General features: G+C 37.3%; 1 protein-coding gene across 4 annotated transcripts in view; it reads left to right on the top strand.

The window, feature by feature from the left end:
• NFIA (nuclear factor I A) overlaps positions 1–25,235 on the top strand; it is a 396,205-nt gene that overhangs the window by 181,352 nt on the left and 189,618 nt on the right. For all 4 annotated transcript variants that reach the window (XM_043461143.1, XM_043461142.1, XM_043461144.1 and 1 more), the window contains exon 3: positions 21,286–21,351. In XM_043461143.1, the coding sequence (XP_043317078.1) occupies positions 21,286–21,351 (66 nt within the window). The remainder of the gene's footprint in view (positions 1–21,285; positions 21,352–25,235) is intronic.

Genomic DNA, 25,235 nt, shown 5'->3' with positions numbered 1-25,235 from the left:
CAGGCAAGGAAAAACAAGTCATCATCTCCAGTTCCAGATGAGTCAGGGTACTTGACTGAACACTTAAGGTGGAGTTTACCTGCTGAGAACACTGAACAGATTGCTTGTACCAAAACTGGAGCACAAGGTCAGAAGCTAGGGGGAAGCTTAATGCGGAGGTTCATGGTAAAATGTGTTTCTCAGAGCCCCTCCTGTCTCCTGAGGACGGTTGCACTTACAGATGGGTACTGTTATGCAATTTGACATCGAATGGCTTACCTGGGGGTGACAGAGAGCCAGGTGAGGACTTCATGTGTTTAAATAGGGGAGAAAATAAAATAGCTCTGTGTCTGTCTAAATGAAGACAAAACCCAATAGCCAGAGGATTGAGAGTTTTCCTGAAAAAACTCCTATTTTTGAAGGAAGCATCTGCTTCCAGGGTTAGAATAACCATAACTAAGTAAGACAAACTCTTTGCCTTTCTTTGTTGTTGCTGTTGTCTGTCCTGGCATCTAGTACTGCCTGACACCAAAAAAAAAGCAATGAAATAATGGTTGTTCGTTTGACTTATGGGCTTCCCTGGTGGCTCAGCTGGTAAAGAATCTGCCTGCAATGAGGGAGACCTGGGTTCAGTCCCTGGGTTGGGAAGATCCCCTGGACAAGGGAACAGCTACCTACTCCAGTATTGTGACCTGGAAAATTCCATGGGCTGTATAGTCCATGGGGTTGCAAAGAGTCGGACACTAGTGAGTGACTTTCACTTTCACTTTCATTTGGCCTATCTGGGTCACATTTTTAATTAAGATTTATCCTTCATTAAAGCAAGCTTTATTATTATTTTTTAAAATATTTACTATTTTTATAAATTTGGATTTCTGGGTTTTTTTAGTTATTATTATTTTGTTGCTGGAGTGGTGGTTCAGTGGTGTTTTACAGTGGGGCATACTTATAGCTGAACTGAGGTGTTTGCGTCAGACTTTATACACATAAAAGTACTTTGCACGGTTTTATTTCAAGTGTATCAACTTACGTCATCTGTGGCACTGAAAGTGAGCTTGTAATTCCCAGAGCACTGGGACAGTTCATTCAAAGGTTAGCCCACCTATGTTTGTAGTAGTTCTCTGTAATATAATTATAACTAATTTCCACTGTTGTTTTTGGAGAAAACTGTAGACTGTAATTATGTGTTAGCGCTTTTTAAACAGCTCCCTGCATTGTCATATTATTTTAAATGGGCTCTGTTTTAAAATAACCTTTCATGTTTTGATTGCAAGAATATAGCTTACATGGGTCTGTAGTTAGCAAAATACAAGGATCTAGCAAATGATAGAGCGTTAACACAACTCTGGAAGCATTTGTTAAACATTTCTAGAAGTGCCCTGGGTTTACAGGGGAGAATAAGCAAGGGAGTAGAAATTTCTTCTCCTTTAACCATTGACTAGCCCTGTTAGATAGGCAAAATATTACACAGAATAGGTAAGCCCCCGTGTAGAAAAAAAATACACAGTAATACAAATGTGAAAGTGCTACATGCGAAGCATATTGTATTTCATTTTTGTGGTCCACTCAAAGGCATCTCAGAGCAGAATTAGAATAAAGTCCCATCTCCCAGAATTAAGGGCAGCAACACCATTTTATGTCTTGACAAATGTTGCCCATATCATCCCCAAATGGCAGATATCTGCATATAGTTAGTCATCTGGACACACCCTCCCCCTGCTACATTTCATGGCCATATTAGTAATAGAATTTTAGCGTTGATTTAAAAGACAGTCTGCCTTAAAGCAGATTGCATAGTTTGCACACTGTGAATTGTAATTAAAGTGTAAGGGGTGCTTATTATGTCAACAACTGGCATGAGAACCCCTGAGCAGCAGGTGACCCCGCGCATGTGACGTTTGTGACAGCTAGGATCCCCTTTTCACTGGCTTAGCAATCTGAAAGTCCAAATTGAAAGAAGCCCAGAGGCTGTATATTTCATTAGATCCCAGGGGAAGTGCAGGATACAGCTTCCTTCTGTTTTCCTGGGAGGTCGCCAGAAAGTTTGTGGAGCTCTGTTTCTGTCAGGGGCTCAAAAGAGAAAAGAAAAAGCACACACAAAACAAAACAGCATACACACCACAAAACCATCCACCAATCACCCCCAGGACCATAAATTTGACATTTCCCACAGTCTCACTGAGACCACAGCGTTGCTGTGTCAGCAGTATACCCCTTGCTTTGAGTTGTTTGAAAGGAAGACTCCGTGTTCTAGCATTTAAAAAATGCTTAATCTTCCATATGCAGTGATTCTTTTCATATGAAACCATGAAAAATTATCAAGTACAGATATCATATGATTTGCTCTAAATGCTTTGGCATTATGCATTGCATTCTCCTCACCTCCTAGGATGGGGCAGAAGACTGAATTTAGAAAGACGAAACCACACGAATAATAAAGGAACAGACCAAGAAGTCGAACTGTGATGGGCAAACCATTTGAAATGTGGTCACATCAAAGGTGTGCTACTTGGGGCGGCTCAGATCCTTTTAAAGTAGATTTTTTATGGCATTCCATAGTGAGTACAGGCCCTCACTAAGGTTTTGGTTCTGGTGAAAGTTTTCGGTCTTTAATCTTCTTGAGACCTGGCTGGCAGTTGCTGGAGTGAATAGGAAAGGTGTCTCTTTTTTTTCACCTCACATTCGGGGGTAGGCTTCTTCCGTCACGGAGTTTCCATAGCACAAAAATGGAAGCTATGGTGCTTTGTTGCTTAGCTTTGATAACTCAGATATTTTGGGAGTTGATTTTTAATTTGGTACTCAAGCTTCCTACATGAACTGATGTGACTGTAGCTGCTCTGCTCTCAGGAAGGCCAAATTTAAGCCTAGCAGGAAGTATTTCTAGCCTTATAGATCCCTAGCATAGCTTTTAGTCCCTAAGTGTTGTTAAATTTAAAACAGAAAATAAGAACTCTGTGAACCCAAACTCCACTTTGTGTGTGTGTGTTTTATTTTTTGGCCAAAAAAGGAGGGGTAACAAGTCACTGTTTGTATGCTTATATGTGGCTGTGTGTGTGTTCTTATGCTAGTCTGGGAAGAGAACCTCAAGGCTTGAGAGAAAAAGATGCACCATTTTTATAAATATGGTAAATAAAACCTTCCAACTTTAGAGCTGCATTCAATCCCTTATTATTATTAAGGGAGTACCAGTTATGTTTAAAATTATAGTCCACTTTGCAAATTTAGAAAATTTGCAAAGAATTAATTTATTTGTATTTATATTTTTCAAGGTAAGTTCCTTTATTCAGCCAGAGGGAAATCCAATATCCTTGCAGAATTTTACCTCAGTTACCCAGAGAAGAATAGATTGGGGGTAGAATGTGACAGTAATTTGTCTGTCTCTGCTGCTGCAGGTTAGCAAACTGATCATCAATTTCTGTGGCAAAATAAGCATAGTGTAGAGCTTAAAAACAGAAAACAAAACTGTCCCAGGTCCAGAATTTTCCATTTATTACTTAGCTCCTAAATGAAGCTTTTTATTTTTTCTCTCATTGTGTAATGTGAATACTACTTCCTTAATCTTTATTTTTAGTTTATCATCCTTTATTATATGTGCTTACCTGCCTTGAAAGTATATATTATACTGTTTTATCATCTGTACAAAATCATGTCACTTTGTGGGTATTATAGTATGTTAATACCTATCACCTGATAAAGGGTGAATGCATAGAAAATAAGCCATTTTCAAAACTTTTGACTAATTTTAGAAACTTTTGGCTAATTTTGCCTATTGTGGGCACTAGACAAGTCATTTGCACATCTCAAATAGGAAGAAGGAATTTTCTTCCTTGTGTGTAGCCATTTCAGGAATTTTAGCCTTAATTGAAAAACACACCTTGTTTTCTGATTGTACTTTGTTGGTTCTAGGAGATAGAAAAATCCATAGGCAGTCTCTGGGATAGGCCTTGCTTAGAAGTCTTGCCCAGAGTAGCCTCTCACCTCTATTCCTCCATTCAAGGTCACTTATTGAGCATTTCCTAAGTGCCAGCCCATCTTTAAGTGTGTGCCCTTAAGGGCTTGCAACTTGTTGGTAGGGCAGATGGGGATTCTGCTCACAGAGAAATGAAATAGAAGCTGAGCCCCGTTCTTAGTAACCAGGCTGTAGGAAGCCAGAGGAAGGAGGGATTAATTCTGCGAAGAGGAAGGGAAAGGATCCTGTCTTCATCCTCTTCTACACTGAATTATATTCTAAATTCAGGGCAGGGATCTGCGCTGTATAAATGTGACTAACAGGCCTCAGAAAAGAATGCAATTTTTCCTTTCTGTGCCTAAGTGGAGTGTGGACAGAAACAGAGGGTAAAAGCAAAGCCAGAACTATACAAATGAACCAAAATCTTTTCAAGTATTTGATAGGAAGCTTTGGGTAAAATGTTAAAAGTGTTAATTAACGTATTTTAATGGCAGTTGAGGGTTAATACACCCAATGGGCACTTACTTATCCTAGTTGTCAGTGTGTTGTTCCCGTAGAGTTGAGAATAGTAGTGTGGGCTGGTCTGTGTAATACCAGTGGGATAATTAAACTTTGCAGTAGTCTGTCACTTATTCCTCAGGCAGAGGGACTTAGGAGTTGGCAGTAGGTCATCTTGCGTTGCAGTTTTATGTTCTAAATGTAGCTAAGTCTGAACTTACAGAAAAAAAGAGAGAGAAAATGGAAGTGGTGAGTTCTTTTTGACTGAGGAATTTGTTCAATCGAGGCAAAGGGCCAGTTTGCACAGCGTAAGCCTGAGACATCTTTCACAAGGGGCTCTGTGTGCCCGTTCAGCGTTCTGCTTTGCTTTGCTTCTGAAGACATGACATCTATTTTCCATATAATCTCCCAGAAGTAATTGTACCCATTGATTTTATTTTCTCAAGGAACTTTCCAGCAGATCTTGCAGTGTAGCGAGCACACACACATTTTCTCTCCACGTTGGTGCCGTCCTGTCCAGGGCCGCAGGCGGACTTGCAGCAGCTCCCGGGCCTGCAGGCTTCCTGGAACCTAGACGCTGGGAGCCCGGAGCGCGTGAGCCTCCTGTTCAGGGCTCCGTCTCCAGGGCTCATAAGAATGCCGGGCACACAGTAGGTGCTCGATCCCTGTCTGTTGGCATTATTTATGGAATGATATGCTGACTAAATGATTAGAGTGTATTATTAAGGAATTTCAGTCGAGCTTCCATTTCCTCGGTTGCTAGATTTGTAATATTTTGATCAGCTTGTGTCAACATTTCTAAAATTATTTCAGGTTGATCAATGACATCTGAAGTTCCACTTACTCTTTTGCAATCACTCGTTTCTTGGGACATACAATTCTTAGGAAAAAATGATTTAGACTTCAAGAATTTAGGAATTTTAGGAGAAAACTAGTGCTCATTTACTTTAATAGCCTTAAAGATGAGGAAAACGAGACCCAGGTTTACAGAGCTTTTAACGGTCGATTCTGGATCCCAGATTTCCTCATTCTGAACCTGGTGTTCTCTTTTTGGATATTCAGCCAAATACCTTAAAGCTTTTCCTCTCTGTTGCTCTCACTTTTGATCTCTCATTTGTGAATACTTTCTTTAGACCAAACAGGGGATAATAAAGTACTCCAGGGGAGAGAAACTCAGAGGTGAACCTCACATGGCAATGCTACAGGCCTGCTGCAAGGTGCAGCCAACAACAACAAAAAAAGTGAGCTGGCGATCTGCCTTCCACGCAAAGGTTATTTTTCTTATTACAACAAAACTAATTAGTGGATTTTCTAATGTAAGAAAATGTTGCTGTTAGTAAAAGTTTTCTCTGTGCCAGAAAGCAGATGGTGGCAGTGAACAGTGTTTTCTTTTGCCAGGTTTTGTATATGCTTTTCTAAACCTGCAAGAGATTTTGCTTCTCCAGATTCAGATTTCTGATCTTTTTTATTTTTAAACAGAAATAGAAACTTATATTTAAATGTACTTGCATCATGTGGTCTGTTTGACATATCATGGTTCCTTGAAAATGTTGAGTAACATTTGATGTTCTGCATGAATTTCTTCTCAAAGAGTCTTGGGACTTTTTAATGTTGGGCTGTACTTTTCTCTCCTGATGGAAATCTAGAGGTTGTGCCTCGAGGGTACTGCCGCAATAGGGAGTTTTGATGGGATTATAAGGAGCAGTGTATGAGATTTTCTTTATGTGGAAAATTTTTTATTTTGTTTTGTTTTGCTTCCAATTACTGTGTAAATACCAGCTTTTCTCAGTAGGGTTCCTTAGAGTCTGCCTCTATGCATGATGATGTCAGGGTTTGTATACAGTTTTGAATAATTCATTTCCCTATCTACTGCCGGTGAGATGTTACACTCTTCCTGTTCGTTTAAGAATTTTTTTGCCTACTGTTTTTGATGAAATTCCTTTCAAATAGGTTTGTTCAAAGTCTTCCCCTTTGAAGTCTGAGCATGTCAGGACAACACAAACATGGCGGCATTAAAACAAAGTGCTTTCTGGTTTTAAGACCAGGTGGGGGGACACGTGACTACAGTAGTGGAGATGTCAGGCTATTTTGTATGATAAAGACTTAAAACTGTGTTGACTAAGTCTTTGAAAATTTCCTCTTTCTAGAGGGTTTCCATTTAGAGGAGAAAAGGAAATCATTAGATGAGTTGTTAAAATATAGAATAAAAATGGAAAATGAAAACCAGCCCAGTGATGTTTTTTTTTTCCTGAGATCGTTTGGATAAATATAACAAGAAAGAATTGCCCTAAATTTACTAAATGGAAAAGAATTATGAAATTTTATGTTGTTTCTGGAGGTGGTAGCCAGAATCAAAAGAAATAACAGAGGCCTTCATCCCTTCTTTTACATCATTCCCCTGTTAAACTCTACTATGTTCCATCTGTCCCTCAATACAAACCTGATAATTCAGAGAGAGCATGCAGGTATTATGTCACCTTTAATTCCTGAATAAACTCTGATCTTTTCTTGTAACTCTCCCTAGGTCTGTTGTAAATAAAATTTCCTGTCTTATTTGAAGAACTGAGATTTCTGACCCCTGTTCAAAACAAACCACTTGTTTTGTTACTGTGATTTTTATTTTTTAAATACGTTTTCTTTGTTTTTCTCACGTATAATTTTTAAGAAGATATTTATTTCTTTGGCTGCACTGGGTCTTAGGCAACATTCCGGATCTTTAGTCTTCATTGTGGCGTGTGGGATCTAGTTCCCTGACCAGGGAGCCAACCTCAGCCCCCTGCTTTGGAAGTTGGGAATCTTAGCCACTGGACCATCAGGGAAGTCCCTATAATTTGTTTTCAATCTTCTTTTCTAGTAACCAAGAAATAAAATAGGACAGTTTAGAAGGACCAGTGAGCGATTTCAACCAAAAATGCTTTAGTCACCTCTTATTCTTTGCTTACTATTGTAAATCTAAAAAGACAGAGATGATATTGAAATCTCTCTGAACCCTAGGTTAAGGCCGTGGCTGTGTGAATGCTATAGGGGGTTAAACGTGCCTTCTTGAAGCCCAGCAATAATAGAGTGTAGGGGTGAGGTGGGATATGATTGGCAAATAGAGCTGCTCGATTTTTTCCCCTTAATTTATTTATTTTCAATTGAGGGATAATGACAATATTGTATGGTGCCATCCTGCCATGCATCATCATGGCTCAGCCGTAGACACACATATGTGCCCTCCCTCTACCTCCCACCCCATCCCACCCTTTTCTCTTGTCACAACCCCAGTTTGAATTCCCTGAGTCATCCAGCAAACCGTGGGAATTTGCTGTCTGACTCAATTTTGTTTTACATGGTGGTGCTCCAGTTTCCCTGTCAGCTTTTCCTTGTCTGTAGGCTTCCACCATGACCAAAAAAATTGAAAAAGCTGAGAAACTACAGAGATTTGTTATTTTTGTTAAACAGAAAACAATCAGATAAACCATTTCCTTTTTGTGGAAATCTCCACCTCCATTCTCCTACCCTTATAGACTTAGGAAAGTGTTCTCAAAAACTCCATGTTACCACCACTGGTGTTAACTGGGGCTGTGGGGGAAGTAGCTACTTTTAAAAAACAAGTAATATACACGTTGGGGCTTCCCTGTTGGCTCAGTGGTAAAGAATTCACCTGCAGTGCAGGAGACACAGGTTCAATTCCCGGGTTAAGAAGATCCCCTGGAGAAGGGGATGACTACCCACTCCAGTATTCTTGCCTGGGAAATCCTATGGACAGAGAAGCCTCTTGGGTTACAGTCCACGGGGTCACAAGAGTCAGACGTGACTTAGAGACTAAACAACAACAATATATACTTTAATAAACAGTCCAGAGTTGAACGAGTGGAATTCTTAGTCAATATTTTGAGCACCTCAGAATTGAGTAAAAGTGCACAATGACTTGCTCATAGTAGATGATCAATAAATGTTTGGTGAACTAAAATAAGCTTTTTCCCCTAAGAATCACTAATTATTAGTCATTCTTTAGAGTGATAATGGTTCTTGAAAAGTGAATCAAAATGAAGTCCCGGTCACCACTTAGACTTTTTATGAGGAGCACTTATTGAAACAGTACCTCTATTAGAAACTTTCCAGAAAACATGATTTTTTAAATCAAAATAAATCCAGGTGACAAGAAACTTAAAAAAACAAAAAGCATATCCTGTCAAACCTCAACATGAATCAGCCATAGGTATACATATATCCCCTCCCTTTTGAACCTCCCTCTCATCTCCCTCCTCTGTAAAGCAATTATCCTTCAATTAAAAAAAAAAAAAAAAAAAGCATATCCTGAAGGTAGTTCATTTGCCTAATCCTACATAAACTATTACTAGTAATTGTATGGGAGACAGTTTAATTTTAGGATTATTACTAAGCAAATTACTCATCCATATTGAGTTACTGAAAATACTTTATCCCCCCTTTCAACATGACCACAGAAAAGAATATAGATTGCACCTTAAAATGAAAATAAAAATGACAGATAAAATGAACTTTAGATGAAGATAGAAGCAAATAAGTTCAACTGGTACCTAACTGGGTGTAAGTGGGTAAGATCCCATGATCTGTGGTGGATTTCTGAAAGCTTTTCTGTATTCAGAGCTACATAAGTCAATTCATGTATTTTAATTATCTAGGTTTGTTTTTTTCTTTTTTTGTAGGATGTTTGTAGTTTTCTCATTTGTATCAACTCACACATTTTTGAAATTTTATAATTTAGTATAGTTTTGGTTATAGATTAAAGTTCACTGACTAATCTTTTTAGCATGTTTAACTGCTGCAGGGTATAAAGATACACAGAACTTGATGGCTTCCAAGTGTGGTTCAAACATCCAAAGCACTCGAGATTAGCACCATGTGAAGAAATTTTAAAATATTGTACTGCAATTAATTTTAAATAACTTAGCACTGCATATGTCAGGGAGAAAGCCACGATAGAATCCAAATGGAAACTCCTAAAAGTGAGATGACTCAGTACATTTAAATCATTTTATCTATCATAAAGACATAGAGGCAAAACATATACCATTAATTCTACTTGCAAAAAGCTTGGGTGAATTTCTAAAGAGTCATTATCACTTGAACTTCGTTATGATGCTGTACCATTTTTTGACTGACCAAATGATAGCTCCTAGATTCATGCGTATTAGTTAAAAGTGCAGAAACCAAGTTATTGTCAACATGAAAATTGAAAGCACATGGAAATTAAAATATATATTTAATATAAATATTACATATTTAGGGATTAGAGGTGCCAGTGCTCCACACAATCAAAAATCATTGTATAGCTTATAGTCATTGCTCAGTGTATGTGTTTCCTTTATACATACAGTTGCACATCTGCAGATTCAATCAACTCTGGATCGTGTAGTTCTATAGTATTTACTATTGAAAAAGTCTGCTTGTATAATGGACCCACACAGTTCAAATCTGCATTGTTCAAGGGTCAACTGTACATACATTTATGGGTATATACTTATAAACGTATGGTATATACATATGCGCACACACACACACACTATGTGTCAACACTATGTGTGTGTGTGTGTATCTGAAATGTTTTTGAAAAAGTATTGTCCTCAATGCTAGTCTAGGACCTAGGACCGAGACTAAATTCTTCAAGGATACCTTATTCAGTAGCTCTGAAAACAAAAAGTTTTCTGGTGTTCTGAATTATATGATACACTAGGAAATAAAGAGAAAACTCTGCTTATTGGCTTCTGTAGTGAGGATTGGTTAAGTCACTGAAGATAAGCATTTACAATTCATAGCAGTGTATTTGTTGTCATTCATAAGGTAAAGAAGAGACAGTCTGTGACTTATGATGGTTATTGAACTCATGTTATTTCTAATTGTAATTGGGATCAGCAACTAATATCCCCCAGTCCCTTTTGATTAAAATATGGGTCCCAGCCTTGAATGCAGCCAGAAGACCAACAACTGGATTGCTAATGATCTGTTTCAAATTAGAACTCTAAGGCCGGAAAGAACCTTTACAGGATACCTAACTGCCTCCCCCACATATCCATTCTGTTCCTGAATCTAGGACCAGAAAGCCAAGCCAATGACTCCCATAAAGTCTATTCTCACCACGTGGGATATACCACCATCCAGCTATGTAGCCTCCCAAAGCCAGAAAATTCACCCTAAGACATCTGTTGACATCTCCCAAAATAGGCCCTGTTGTATGTCCATGGCCCTGAAATAGCAATTTTTTCACCTTCTGATTTCAATTCCAACAAGTATCTATTAGTACCTATATGTTCCAGATACCCTGTTCTGTGCGGTAAGAAGAATGAGACAAGAATACAAGTAAGAAGTCAATGTGATTCTTCAACCAGTTTCTGTGTTAGAATACCAGTGACCACACAGTGTACAGTTAAGAGTTACAGCTCCTATAATTTACAAGGCATTTCAAATCATGCCATTCAGTTCTTAAAATTCCTAAAGTCAGGCATCTGGAAGACGAGTACATTGAAGTTCAGAGAAATGAAGGGGCTTGTCCAGTTCCACAAAACAAATATAAATGGCCAAGAGGAGACTCAGACTCAGGTTTTCTAATACCAATTCCTCTGCTTTTTTCAATGTACCGCAGCTACCTGTATTAAACTGTCATTTCTCTTAAAGGGAGTATACCAGGCCTGATTATGAATAGCATCATGAAATTATGTCTAAGGGAGAAAATCCTGATTTTTAAAAAGTTTTTTTACATTTTGCACCATTCCCAACAGTGCAGTAATAAAGGGCTCTGCCTAAACCTTTGTGTATCTTACTGGAAAAGTTAATCTCAATGATTCCTATCAACAGTTAGCATCCAGGCTACTGGAAATCGTGTTACAAGGCTACAGTTAGTGGTACAGTACAGATTGTGAATAGTAAGAGAATAAAAGTCATTACAAATGTGCTCAGTAGCGTGTTGCTGGACATTAATTTCACCAAGAGACAGGACTTAATCAAGAGGAGATGCCACAGAATCTTGGTTTTATTGTCATTATCCTGATTGACTGAGGACTGTAAGAGCAGAGACCTTGCCTTTTTAAAATTTGTATCTCCAGGTATGCAGGGAGAAAGAAGGCTCACAGCAGATGCATTGATGAATGCCTGAATTAATAAATGGACTAAGTGAGCCCAAAGACAAGGACGTTAAAAGGAAGCAGTGTCTTTTCAGGAGACTGTTCCAGTATCATTTTCCCCTTTGATTAGGAGTACTGGTGTGAACATTGCTAACACTGAGGAGTCCCAGGCTTCTCCAAAATCTCGCTCTCACCGATGCTGGGACTCACAAAACATCTGATAGTCCTGTATTCTCTGCTTGGCGGGGAAGGGGTAGGAAAGAAAAAAAGAAACGAAAACCCCAAACTTCCTGATTTACCTAACCACAGACTCTTCAACCTTCTCATTAAGGCGTCTGCATTTTTTTTAGGCAAATTGTTACTATGCCATTCTCATCCTCTTCTTTGACAGCATTATCTTCTGGTTATGAATATGACAGGGTCCAGTGGTTTGATTTGTGAGAGTTTGGTTCTTTATAGTCAGTGGATCGAAATCCTTTCCACCATGCTTTCTCCCTGCCTCCCATCCCTCCCCTTCCCCCACCACCAATTCTTAATTCCCTTTCCTCCTTTTTTCCTTTTCAAGCAGGAAAATGTCACAGTAAACCCCACCATCTTGTCATCCAAAATTCCATGGGCGCTTTAGCTCAAGGGGTCTTCTTCTCGAGGCCTTCACCTTACTTTTAGACAGTTGTCATTATCTTTGTCTAAAGGTCATAGCTAAATTGAATAAAAGGAAAGCTGTGTTTTCCTGTCGATGCACAAAGGCAGTATTGACTTCCCTAATCCAGTTTGCTGAGGGGTGAGAGAATTAAATTAGATATCTAAGCACAGAAATTGAGAGCCTTTGAAAACAAAGATAAGGAGACAAGACTGTATTTTCCCTTTTCCTGGGAGCTCTGGGCTCAAGATTTTGCAGGTGTGTCATCTGATCCATGGCTTGCATCGATCAAAACTGTGCCAATGCATATTTAATTAGCAAGGGGACCCTAGATGCATTATAGCCATCATCCCTATATTGAATGGACTGTCAGACTTTCTGCACACTTCTCCACCCCCACCCTCCCCTCCACCCGTGCCCCCTCCCTTGCCTCCTTGTTTGGGAAGCTTCTGCATTTTGTCTGAGCAGCTAAAAAGTTTCTTTGTTTTTAGCTGCTGATGCATACAGCACCACTGAGGAGAATACAAACAAGTAGAGTCCTAAAGTGTTTATTTTGTCTAGGAAGACAAGCTCAACCAATTTGATGCCTTTGGTAAGATTTTCAATCCCTGTAAAAAACCACCCCACCACCACCACCAACAAAAGAAATACATTTTTCAACTCTGTAGGTATAGCTTTTTTTTAAAGGAGTCAATTATATTAGGATAAAAAATGAGGATCCTGGGATAAATACTTTAATAATAAAATTAAAGAATAAGTAGTTATCTGTTATAATAGAAAAAGTATTTTTTTTTTTTTAAATCTCTGGTCTTGACCATTAGATAAGGCATGTTAGCAAATTTTTAATTTATCAGCCCAAATTGCGTGATAAAATTCATTCTGTCCTGAGTCTGTCCTGCTATTAAGGAATTCAATGAAAGTAGAAAAATTAAGAATTTTTTCTACTTAAGAAGGTGGGTAAAATGTTAGAATTGGATGTATTTTTTTAATTTTTTTTTTTTTAAGTTTCAAAGGTTTCATAGGAACATCTATTGGTGGGGGTTCTTAAAGTGATGGGAAGTTCGGAGTTTTGCCTTCGACAGGTTATTTCATGGGATTATAGTCACCGTTGATTTTCACACAGGTTACAAAGCCTGAGTACCCAGACAGAGTGCTGTCTGATAAACAGATGTAAGGCACCAAGTCTGCTTAGAATAAAGAGCAACAGACTGTGAGCACATATTTAGGACTCATTTAAACTCATCAGCATAGTCTAGCTCAGAGTGCTGTGTCTCTAGTCTACTTTTGAGGTGGCTTCTTGCTGGTAGAGTAACAAGAAATTTTTTTTCTTACTACAATTTGCTGTGGGGACTCATGGGAAATTCATTTGCATACATCTTGTTACCAAGACTGACTACTTCCTGGCTTAGACAAAGTGTTGCCTGATAAACAGACTTAACACACAAATGTCTGTCTGGAATAAACAACGGCAAGCTGAGATTTACATTTCCATTATCAGAGATAATCTCTTTCCCAGAATATGGGAATTAAGAACCTTTATTTTAAAACCAGGACTCTGACGCTGATGTTTTATACCAGAATCATGTCATGTGTAAGTTTGGCTTGAGTTTTTTTTTGAAAGAAGCAAAAATGTATTATGGATGGGAAGATTTATATTGCAGAGGTAAATGTACATTTCTTTGTGGGGGGGATCTTACAGTTTCAAAACTGGGTTTTCTTGCATTATTTGATCCACATGATAACTCTATTAAATTAGGCAAAATAGTCATTAGTGTCCCCATTTTACAGATGAAAAAACTGAGATGCAGAGTAATTAAATTATATAGCTGAGATTTTTTAGGGTTCTGTCTTTTTAACATTTCATACTCTTTTCTATAGTGAAATATGAAGAAAATAGCAAAAAAGTTAATCCTTAGAATACTAACTGAACTTAAATAATATAATTATCCTCAAAGAGATCATTTTATTATTTTAATAAATTTTTGACAGATACCCAGATACATGAAAATAATGTGTATAGACTATAACTAAATTATACATCATTTTCATTTGACATGTTTGTTTTTATAGCATGAAAGTATACAGGGAATTTTTCTACTTCCAGTTGTATAGATGACTATATAAGTACTCTTTAAGTATGTTTTCTTCTGTTGAAGAACTCCAAGAACTTACTGTTATAATTCATTTTGTTTGTGAAAAAACTGACTCAAGAGGAGAAATTGAGCACAGTTCTGATATGCAATAGTGTTATAGTTGTGGCTTTTTAGGCAAGTCTTTGTTTACACATGAGTGGGTAGGTAACCAGGTTGACTCACTACTGTGAGTTCTGAAGTGATCAACGGGTCACTATCACATATTAACATAGCTCCTATTATGAGAAAAACAAAATTCAAAGGTTACCTCAACATTTTAGTTTGTTTCAGTCATGGCCCCTTGTCAAAGAAGACATGAGAAATTAGAAATTGTGTTCAAGTATCACACTTGCACATCTTTATAATCACCACATTCTTGCCATTGACTTCATTTATAACTTCACTGAAAAAGCCCATCATGACTTGAGATCAGTCTCATGCGAAGGTTGAGGTTTGAAGATTGAGTCATTTGGTCTTTACTTTCAGAGTGACTGAAGTTGTAATTTTCAAAGCTTAGAAATGATTCCCCCCTCAGTGTCATAGCACAACAATGGTGAAACCATTTTACTTTTCTCTCAATGTGTTAAAACTGTGTATCATTCCACAACCTCCCTGTGCACGTAGCCAAGTAACACGTTTATGAGTAGGTGATAAGACAGTTGAATCACTCTGCAACCTAAACAGTCTCATCATCATACACAGCCCCGACTAAACAGATGGGCCTAGAATACCAGCATTAATGCCAAAAAATCTAATTCCTGCAAATTTAATATTTCACATATTTTTCTTCAGAAAGACACGTAAAAAAAATAAGTTTCAAGAAGGAAATTTGTAGTCATCTAGATTATGTAACACTTTTAATCCCAACCCTGAAAATGCCATACCCGGAAGTGGTGAGGGGGTGAATCTCCTGAGCAGCTGGCAGCCCCTGGGGTGGTCTGGTGGAGCCCTTCCAAGTCGCTGCTACATGAACACAGCCTTCCTGCTCCATCCGAATCCGGATTAGAGGATTCAGGGACCAACGTGTGCAAACTAGCCTGGTCCTTTTGGAATGAGGGCTTTCCCTCTGCCCCGTCTCTACCTCCCTTCTGGTGAAGAAGGATTTGCCGTGCATCCCTTGATTACTGTGATTATCATAACACATGCAGTTCTAGCTCACTGGGAAAGTTACACAGGCCAAATTTTGTATTTTAAATACAGTTAAGACTTCCCATTTAAAGAACCATGAACTGTTTCCATTTTAAAAGATAAGAAAACTTTTACGGTGTGACTCATCTCATAATTTGTTTGTTTTAAAAGCCAGGTTATTGTATATTCATTTTTCATTAAGTGGACCACAGTTGTATACATTAATTGCCATTAAATATTGGTTTGGTTGTTTACTGAGCTTAAAAGATTTATATCCATTCTCTGAAAATGCTGGTGGTAATTGAAGATTTTTGGTGGTCTAGATTTAATGATGGTATTACAAAATTCTGTTTGTTCTTTGCCAGACCATGATGGATAATGTTATATTTAGCAGATAGTATTGTATTCATCAGCGTTTACTTGTAAGCTGCAGATTGTATATACATATGTGCAACTGTGCAGTGACATTCTACATTCTCAAAGATTTTTAAAATATTTCCTCACACCTCTGTCTTTAAGGTCATGGTGATACTGGAAAAACATAGACAATATTCCTAAAGATTATAAAGTGCTACAATAATACTTCTTTTATAACTGCAGCTATAAGACTGATAAGCAAAATGCATCTATTATAGCCATTTTTCTAGATTTTCTTACTGTAATAAATGTCTTATGGTACTGAATGATCAAAGTAGAGTAATTCTAAGCCTTAGATTACCAATCAGAAATAGGTTTCTATAACATCACAGATGTAGAAAAAATGAATCTTGGATTCTTTGGTTTGACTCTTTTGCAAACTACTTATCTTTCCAAACCTCTGTAAGAAAAAAAAAAAAAGCCTACCTAAATTTTGAAAATCTTTCAGGGCCACAATCCTAGAGGGTAACCGTTTTTTATATTCAGAGTATAATCACCCTATACCTCATTTTCTTTTACCCCAGGAGCATTCCTAACGCTTCATTTGGTTGGAGGAAAGGATTCATTCCTGACTTTGCCTTTCCTTTTTCACACTATAAACAACAACTCCATCTCTTTTTTGGCGGCATTTTCACTTTCTTTCTTTCACTCCACTAACTCATTTTTGTTTCTGGATGCCTTCTCATTTCTTCTTCGTATCACCTTTTAATTTGGGAGATTTAAAACCAGACACAAAACTCTAACAAAGCCTTTTCAAGCTTCGTCTTTAGCCAAATCAGTATGCATGTAGGGAGCTTGAACTTAAGCGAAATTACTTTTCCAGTGGAACCTGGATTTGTACTTTTGGGGTCTGGAGACTTTTGTTGATTTCATGTTGACTGAATAGGAATTACACTGGTTTGTTTCAGGGTGGGAAGTGCTCCCCACCACTGTGTGGCTGCCCTTCTTTTATCAGCTATTCACAACAGCAGTTGTTAGGATATTGAGGTCCTCTTCGGGCCTCAGAATATGGCAGAATCTCTCTTATCTTGGGATTTTTTGAATGTGTGAACTATTTCTGCCATCCATCATTTTAGCCTGCACACATTTCTGGGGGCCTTTCATGTGTCAGACACCATCCTCAGCTCTTATTATTCTGAGAAGCCTCTTGCCATGTGTCGGCCAGGGGATCAGAGGAGGTGATTGTCTGCAACTTCTAAATGTCGTGCAAGATTTCCCAGCCATGAACCAGAGGGATGTGCCTCTCCTCCTTGCCAGGTCCCACGAAGGGGGACATCAAGTGGGAATAGAGACCTTTTCTGCCCTCCTTTTTCGTTTTGTAAGTCCCAGTCAGCTTTTAGGTGTAAACTTAGTGTATTTTCAGTCACTGGCAGTGGTTCAGCACTAGAAGGCTGAACAAGTGAAAATTCATCCTTTTAGTTCTGTGGTTATCAAATCCTTGGCTGGGCCAGGTACTCTTGGAAGGTATTGGACCTAAGACTAGAATAAGAAAGGAATTATTTTCTCACGGAGTTCAGATTCTCATGCAATATCATTGAGAAATACCTTAGTGCAACATAATGTAAGTCACACTGTAAGAGATGTATGGCCAATGAGAGAGGAGAGAGGAAAAGTTGAATTCTGGGTTGGGCACCAGGAAGATTTAACAACATTCCATCTTTGCTTCATGCCTGGAGAAGAACAGAAAATACATGGAAGTGATGTCTGTATTTTTGCCCAATCAGTTTTACCCTGTTGACCTGTTTTTGTCACTCTTCACCATCCCCAAAGGAGTATTCTTTTGAGGTTCCAAGTTGAAGGGGAGCAGAATTGAGGGGAGGGGGACTGGATCCGTGCATAAGTAGTAAATCCAGTACAAGATTCTGTTCCTGCACTGCACAAGCTTATGGAAGCTCAGGCTAGTGTGTTGGCATTAGGATTTATTTTATTCCTTTCCCAAGTGATTATATTGATAGTGAAATATCTTTGTCTGAGTACTCCAGCAGTATAGCTGTAGGCGCCATAAAAATGCATAGATAGATGACTACCAGTTCAATTAAGAGGTCTCAATCCAGTCTCCTATATGAAAACCCTGTCTATTTTAGGTTTAAATTTCTGCTCATAAATTTTTTAGAAACCAAAAGAAAAATTGCTTTTCAAGGTTAGGTTGAAGTCTAAGGTTCCTTAAACAAAAAACAAATCCCTGGATGGGAAAAAAATTGATAACCCTAATATACTTCCTCACAATGGCATTTCCAACTCCATCATTTAAACACATTTTAAATAATATTCTCTTCATTGTAATATACAAATCTTCTGGCTTTCAATCAGGAAACCAGAGAAAGTTGCTGCCATGGGGGACTCAGGTACAAGAAAGGCACCCAATTCTATGCAGGTGAATTTTTTTGTGGGCCTCTAATTATTTCAGGTGTTGGGAATCAAAAGGCCATGTGATAATTGTCCCCAAAAGTAAGATGTGAAGTTACCTTGGCTTCTGACAGGTCTCTACCAACTATGCACAGGAGAAAATTAAATTAAGTTTTTGCCTTCATGATAGTGTTTTAATGTAAATACTTAAGAAAGAGATCTTTCCTTTGTATCAATTACTTATGGGTAGAAATTAATTTATAATTCTGGTCACCTGCTTGGCTCCATACCTAACAGCATCAGTGACCTTTTGTAATACCAAAGAGTCCATGCGTCCTCAGCAAGAATTGCACCAGGACTGGGTAATTTTGTTCCTCATTGGTTCAAAAAAGAAATGGCATTAAATGGCCCATGGTAGAAAATAATTAAGTTTTAAGATCATTTAACTTTTCTTGTAGATCTTTGGCTTTTCCTGTCTGTTACCAGGATGGTGTATTTTAGTATGCAGTCCTCTGGTGGAGAACAGTATCCCCAGCTTTTGAATAAAACTGGGAAATTAAATTCCGTTTTCAGTTTGGCTAGATGCCTCTTCCAGTGTTTGTAGCTGAGCTTTCACAAGAATGCTGCGGCCCCTTTCAGACCAACTCTGAGCTGTTTTCCTGCCGCTCAGCCGTTTGCTGTTTGTTTGCTTGCTTCTTTTTCTGTGGCTTGGAATTTTAAACTTTCTTTGAACATATCTATTGCCATCTTCTGTTGCTATTCATGTTTTCTGTAATTATGCTATCTTTCTATAAATATAGGGTGACAAATGTAAAAGAAAATTTCAAAGAGCAAAGAAGTCCACTTTTAGATTATTAAGACAGTTGTTTGGATCTTTCATTATTTCTTTTTTTTTTTTTAGCAGTGATCCTATTTTATTGTGGGGAAATTGAGTTACACAGGGATCTTTCATTATTTCTTTTGCCTTAATATTGATAGATAAAATTCGGAAAAGTAATTGGCTATGGTATATTTAAATTAATTGAGATAAAAAATTTTTCCTTGTGTTCACAAAGAAGTGAACATTATTATTCATATATTATTATCATATATTATTATTCATAATAACATAATTATCATAAAGACATTAATACACCAAAAAAAAGAACACTGACTAAGCTCTCAGATAGAAAGTTAGGTTTACTAGTCTTATTCCAAAGAAAATGTTCTGTTTGGCAAAATTTTAGGTATCTATATTGGCACATGATCAAGAAGAATTTTAACTTTCCCTAAGATAAACTTAGATATTTTCTCTGATTTCAATTGTGGATATTAATGGTTTAAAATTTTCCAGTACACAAATAATGAAGGTATGCCTTTCTCCTAAAACATGTTGAATTACTTATATGAATGTTTAATTTATAATTTTTAATTTCGAAGTTACAGAATATTCCCTTAGAAAAAGAGAAGGTAGTCATGCCATATTTTAAAATCACTTGCTATAAATGGAATATTAATTGATTGAGTTAAAATTTCAAAAGTGACCCATATAAATTTATATTCCAATTTTCAGTGCAGACTTTGTATTTAACTTTGTGGTTCATTCTGAAGAATCTCTCTAAAGTTTTTTGAGAAATACTGTAATACTTTTGGTTTGTGTCTTCACTATGGCTATTGTTACATTATGATAAAAAGCTATCACTTTGCCAGAGTTAAATAAAAATTCAGATTTTCACATTTGAACCTTTGAATCAATCTAGAATTTTTGCTCTATGCACCAGGTTAAGAGCATCTAAAAAATTTTAAATAGACATTTTTTAAAAAGTGCTTTCCAATAATTAAAATCTGCATTTGCCTAAAAGCAGGGAGTCTTTCTTACAGTAATAAATTAGTGCTTCTCGACCTAGGGTCACTAGTAGTACTACTTCTTTGTGCAGTATCTCCAAGAAAGAAAATGCTAAAGCTATAACTCTATTGGTGAAATAGAAGTAATATTTTCAATTTAATCACAGTTAAGTGTAATGACCTTTTGATCTTGCATTGAACTTCTTGCTGAAATGTGGTCAGATTTTAGATAGCCCGTTCTAACCCTGTGAAGTCAAGGTAAAGTGCAGATCCAGGCTTTCCATAGATACAGAGATTTTTCTAGAAAATTTTTTGTTTTTCGATAATGTTATATACTATTTCAAGTCTCAGAAAAATGCTTTAGGTAAAAAAATCTCTCCTTGAAATAGTTTGCCTGACTTTTTTCTCCTCTCACCAAGAAAATGTATCATAAGTATGCTTCTAATTCTGTGAAAGTTTTTGATCTAGCTTGTTTATCTCATCTTACAATTAAATGTTATTTTACTTTAAATTGTCTCATTTAGAAGTTAAATTGATTGGATTAAATTTTTAGTTTAAAAATGATTGTGTTTTTATCAGTAAAATAAAAAATAAATGCGATCCAATAAAGGTGTGCAAGAACCTGTTTTTGCTCACAAGCCCCTTTAGAATCTCCCAGATGCATCAGTACAAGAGGAAAATAATACTTACAAAGTGGGGGGAGATGTATACCTTTTAGAAAGATGTCTTTGAGTGATCCTGTTATTTTAAGAAAAGGCGCTAGAGTATTAGGATTCTAGTATTTAATGGTGTTAGTCTGCATAGTCTGTTGCTGTAATACGGAGCTAAATATCAACAGAACTTGTTTCTGTTGTTTGGGTTGCTTTTATATACCAGCTTCAAAATATGTTTTGACACTTTATTATGTTCTGAATCAAGCTTCAGATGTGTGTAATGAAGGATGAAGTCTTTATCAGACTCTAGTGTATAAATAATGGAGAAGAGCAGTTTGGAAAGGGTCTCTGTGTAGGAGGATGGTTTCTGAAGAGTTTTAAGTTATGATCTGGCGCAAGCCAAGTGCTGCCGGAGGTGTAAACAGATCCGGGAGTCCTCTCTGAAGGCACGGGCTGCTGCGGCTGCTGCCCTTCTCCCCCTGTCTTTTCTTTCTTCCTTTTTTGATCATCATGGCACTTCTGTAATGTTCTCACTCCTGGTTTACATGCTGAACCTTTTGAGAAAGTCTGCCACCTCTGATCCACTTTCTTTCACAGACCCTGTAATTTTTGGCCGTATTTTTATGTTTTTCAGATTCAAGTCAATCTGAAAGTCCCAGCCAGCCAAGTGATGCTGACATTAAGGACCAGCCAGAAAATGGTAAGTTTAGTTTGGGACTCTGGTTGCTGCTCTGAGAGTCCATGGTAGCCAGCAGCCAACCAAGTAGGAGGATTTCAAGGTCTGCCCGAGTGGGTGGCCCACACATTAGGAACAGTTTTTGAGAACTTAAGGAGTTTTCTGGGTCACTCTAACAACCCCAAACCCTTCCCCTCAGCCACAAACTCTATCAGGGTACTCTTAAGAACCTTCGTTCCCAAGAAAGTTGGTTACTGTTTGAGGCAGCGTTGATTTACCTGATCAGTATCATTTACAGCATAAGTGAGAAGCCAATGCCTTTTTATTTCAGTTCCTTTTAATGTGGCAAGTGATCCACGATCTTCTTCATAATGATTTAAGTTTATTGACTGACAAGTATTTTTTCTGAGGCCTTTTGGAAGATTTTTGCTTCTGCTAAATAATTAGTGTAAGAAAGTGATGTCTGCCTTTGAAAGATTTTCACCTTATGTTGTCTAAAACAGTAAGGGTACATGACAGTATAAAATTTGTCAATTGCATAAGTGTATAAGCTGTATATTGCAGGAACTTGATTAACCTAGAATACACACTTTATATATAAACATAATAGTATCCACTAAAATACTAAGTGTATAGTATATGTGTTCCAAGGACGAAAACAGTTATCGTAGGTTAGAATTTGAGTAAAACCATCGGTTTCAATAAAAACTGAGAAGTGAACTAGTGGTACTCATCACATGCTAAACACTGTATTATGCACTTTCATGGATATAATCTCATAAAATTCCATAGTGCTCTTCCTTGATGAAAGAGCTGAAGCCTCTAATAGTAACTTGACCGTGAAGGACCTTCGAAGGGAATATGGCACTATGTCTAAAAGCTCAGGCGGTGGTGTCAGACCTGTGTTTAAATTGTACCTCAATTCTTTCTTTCCTTTGTAATTTTCCTTTGTAATTATTTACCCTCTCATAGTACTGATTTATTTCTCTTTTGAAGTGGTACAGTAATAATATTACTGACATGTTGAAGAATTAAATAAGATAATATATATAACATGCTCACAGTATTATCTTTCATAGTACTTTACACTAAATAAAAGTTGGCTGTTGTTCAGTATTCCTTGTATTATTTTTCTAGTTAGTGTAATCCTACCATACTTTGTTTTTCACTTACTTAAAATGAACTCATTCCTCCCAACTGTCTTATTTTTGTTGTTCTATTTTTCTGTTTTGATCTCCACCCAATCTTTTGGAATAGATAGGTAAACTGAATTATGTCAGTGTTGTGGGGTGCAGAATTGATTTTATCACTTTGAATAGCCTATCACTGATTTCTCAGGATTTGTTCATTTCCCAAGCCTCAGAAATTCTCTACAGTGTTGCTGGGCTCCCATATTAAATATACACTGTCTTGCTATTCCTCTCCTCATCCTGGTATTTTGGTGGTATTTTACGTATCAAAGTTGTCTTTTCACAGCAGGCATTAAAAAAGAGAGAGAGAGAGAGAAAGAGACCTCTGAAGGCTTGTTTTTAGTGTCATAAACAGCTACATCTTATTTTTTGTTGACATTTTAAAGAGTGATATTTATAGACTAGTTTCACTCTTTATTTCCCACTTGACTTATAGGTGATGGCTTATATATCTCTTTTTTACATACAATATATTTATGTATAATCTGCTTGAAGTTGTGTCCAGAGATATTCATTTTATTTTCACTGTTAAGAACTGGTGGGCTGCTGGGGTGTGTGGCTTTCGTGTTTGGGTCTGGCCGCCCCTCTTGCAGGCCTGCGATTCATCTGTCTTCATAAAATGGCCGACAAGCTGTTCACATGCAAATATAAATTGAGAGCATGAGAGGCCTGGCATGCCTTTCTGGAGCTGCTGTAATACCGATATTGTGCATTTCCCATTCCAAAAAGCAACCAGGATTGAGCCTGAATTTTTCGGCCAAAGACGGGGAGAGACTAGCCAAGTTCATTGTTAACCACAGATCTCTTGGTGCCACCTCAAGGATTCACAGCACCGTTTGGGAAGGATCATGTGAGTTCAAAGAAAGAAAGTATTAATATCCAGGAGAGACAATAATAAATTCCTGTGTTTCAAATTTCTATTTATTTCAGAGAAAGAGATGTTGCTTCATCTTAGACAGTTCCAACTGGAGTTCAGACTAGAGGAACACCAGCCTCTTCAGTTTCCTCTTTCTGCCTTTTGTCAATCTCAGATAAAGTTATTTGAGGAAAAAATTATTATTTTTTCCTCTTTTTTAAGGATGTATAATCCCTGAAGGAAAATAAATGAAGTTTTCTGGACTAGGTATTTAGATGCATTAGATGACTTTCTGGGGTTGCTTTGACCAAGTCTTCTTTCATTTTCATTACCCCAGGTTATGGAAGATGAGTTCCTGAAAGGTTTTTGCTTGTTTGTTTGTTTCATTTTTGTTTTTAAGAAGAGAACACTCATAAATGTATCAATAAAACTCTTAAAAGAACTTTTGAAATCTTGGTGGATGAAGAAGTGACAGACTCTGATCTTCAAATAAAGTGGGAACTCATTATTCCTTCTTTATGTATATATCGAGGGGAAATAGTATTCTTTTTATCCTAGCTCTTGAAGAGAAAGGTAATGGGAAACGAATGGTATTTTCCTAGTAAACCATGGAGAATGAATAGACAAATGGTAACATGCTGTTTCATCCAAAACCATAAACTAGGCCATGTAACTTTACCTAAAGTGGATGCAGCTGTTTCTTCCCTGCCCAACTAGTTTCTTTATTTCTACAGAATTTTTGCTTTCTTTTCTTGTACTCCCTTAAGACTCAACTGTAAAAGAAAACAAATCTTTGTCCAATTAGAGTATTACATGGGAATTTTGAAGGAATTATCTGAAACCCAGAGATAAAATGTCAGAATCACTGAAACTCAACACTGGTATAATGTAATGAATGATTCAGAACTCCACCTCTAGAGTCAAACAGGCCTGAGTTCAAATGAAAGGAAGGCTGGGTGACTTTGAGTAAGGTTTTGCCCCAATCTCAGTCTTCTTATCAGTAAAATAGGAACACTGAAAGATCCTAGCTCCTGAGTAATAAAATGAGAATATGCCTGTGAAACAGTGTAATGTGGGTTCATAGTAAGCATTCAAAGATAACCGACAGTACTCTCCAGTTAAAGCTCGGATCTGTAATGAGATGCACGTATTCAAAAGGAAGCAAGCTGGGAGACTTGGAGTAGAAAGAGGAAGAGTGTCGGCAATAAACCAAGACCCTATACAGACATCTTTTGTAAATACCTACCCTGTTCTGAAATGTCAGGTTTAAGTCTCTTAAATCTGTCCATAATCCCTATAGTGGCATATCTATTTTGTTGTTTAGTTCCGTTCTTCACATTCTATTTACCTCTCAGGAGTTGAGAACTACAGAAGTGATGCAGAGTTGCTAGGGCCTTCAGAATGAATGCCCAAGAAGGTTATTCTAGAAAGAAGGGACTTCACTTAGATGTCTTTAATTTTGGCTGAATTTTTCCTTGGAACAAACCAAATAGAATCTGCCTTATTAAAAACTATAAGCTGTTGATGGATGGAATTCATAACCAATTTTGGATGCTTTGAGCATGACACATACCTAGTATTTATTAAAATTAATAGGTAGACAAATAAACTGTCAGTATCCCCAAATGGTTTTTGAGTATTTGCTCATTATTGATTTACCAAGAGGCTTTTAAGGAAAAAAAACAAACAAACCCTGGAGAAGTTGAAAATCTAATTTGAGTATGGGGGAAAGTTTTACAGTGATACATAGTTTTTGAGTATTTGCTCACTGTTGATTTACCAAGAGGTTTTTAAGAAAAAATAAAAACCCTGAAGAAGTTGAAATCTAATTTGGTGGTGGGGGAAAGTTGTATAGTTGTACA

Source organism: Cervus canadensis, chromosome 2 (genome assembly GCF_019320065.1).
Source record: "Cervus canadensis isolate Bull #8, Minnesota chromosome 2, ASM1932006v1, whole genome shotgun sequence".
Lineage (NCBI taxonomy): Eukaryota > Metazoa > Chordata > Mammalia > Artiodactyla > Cervidae > Cervus > Cervus canadensis.
This window is presented reverse-complemented; position numbering and strand designations above follow the sequence as displayed.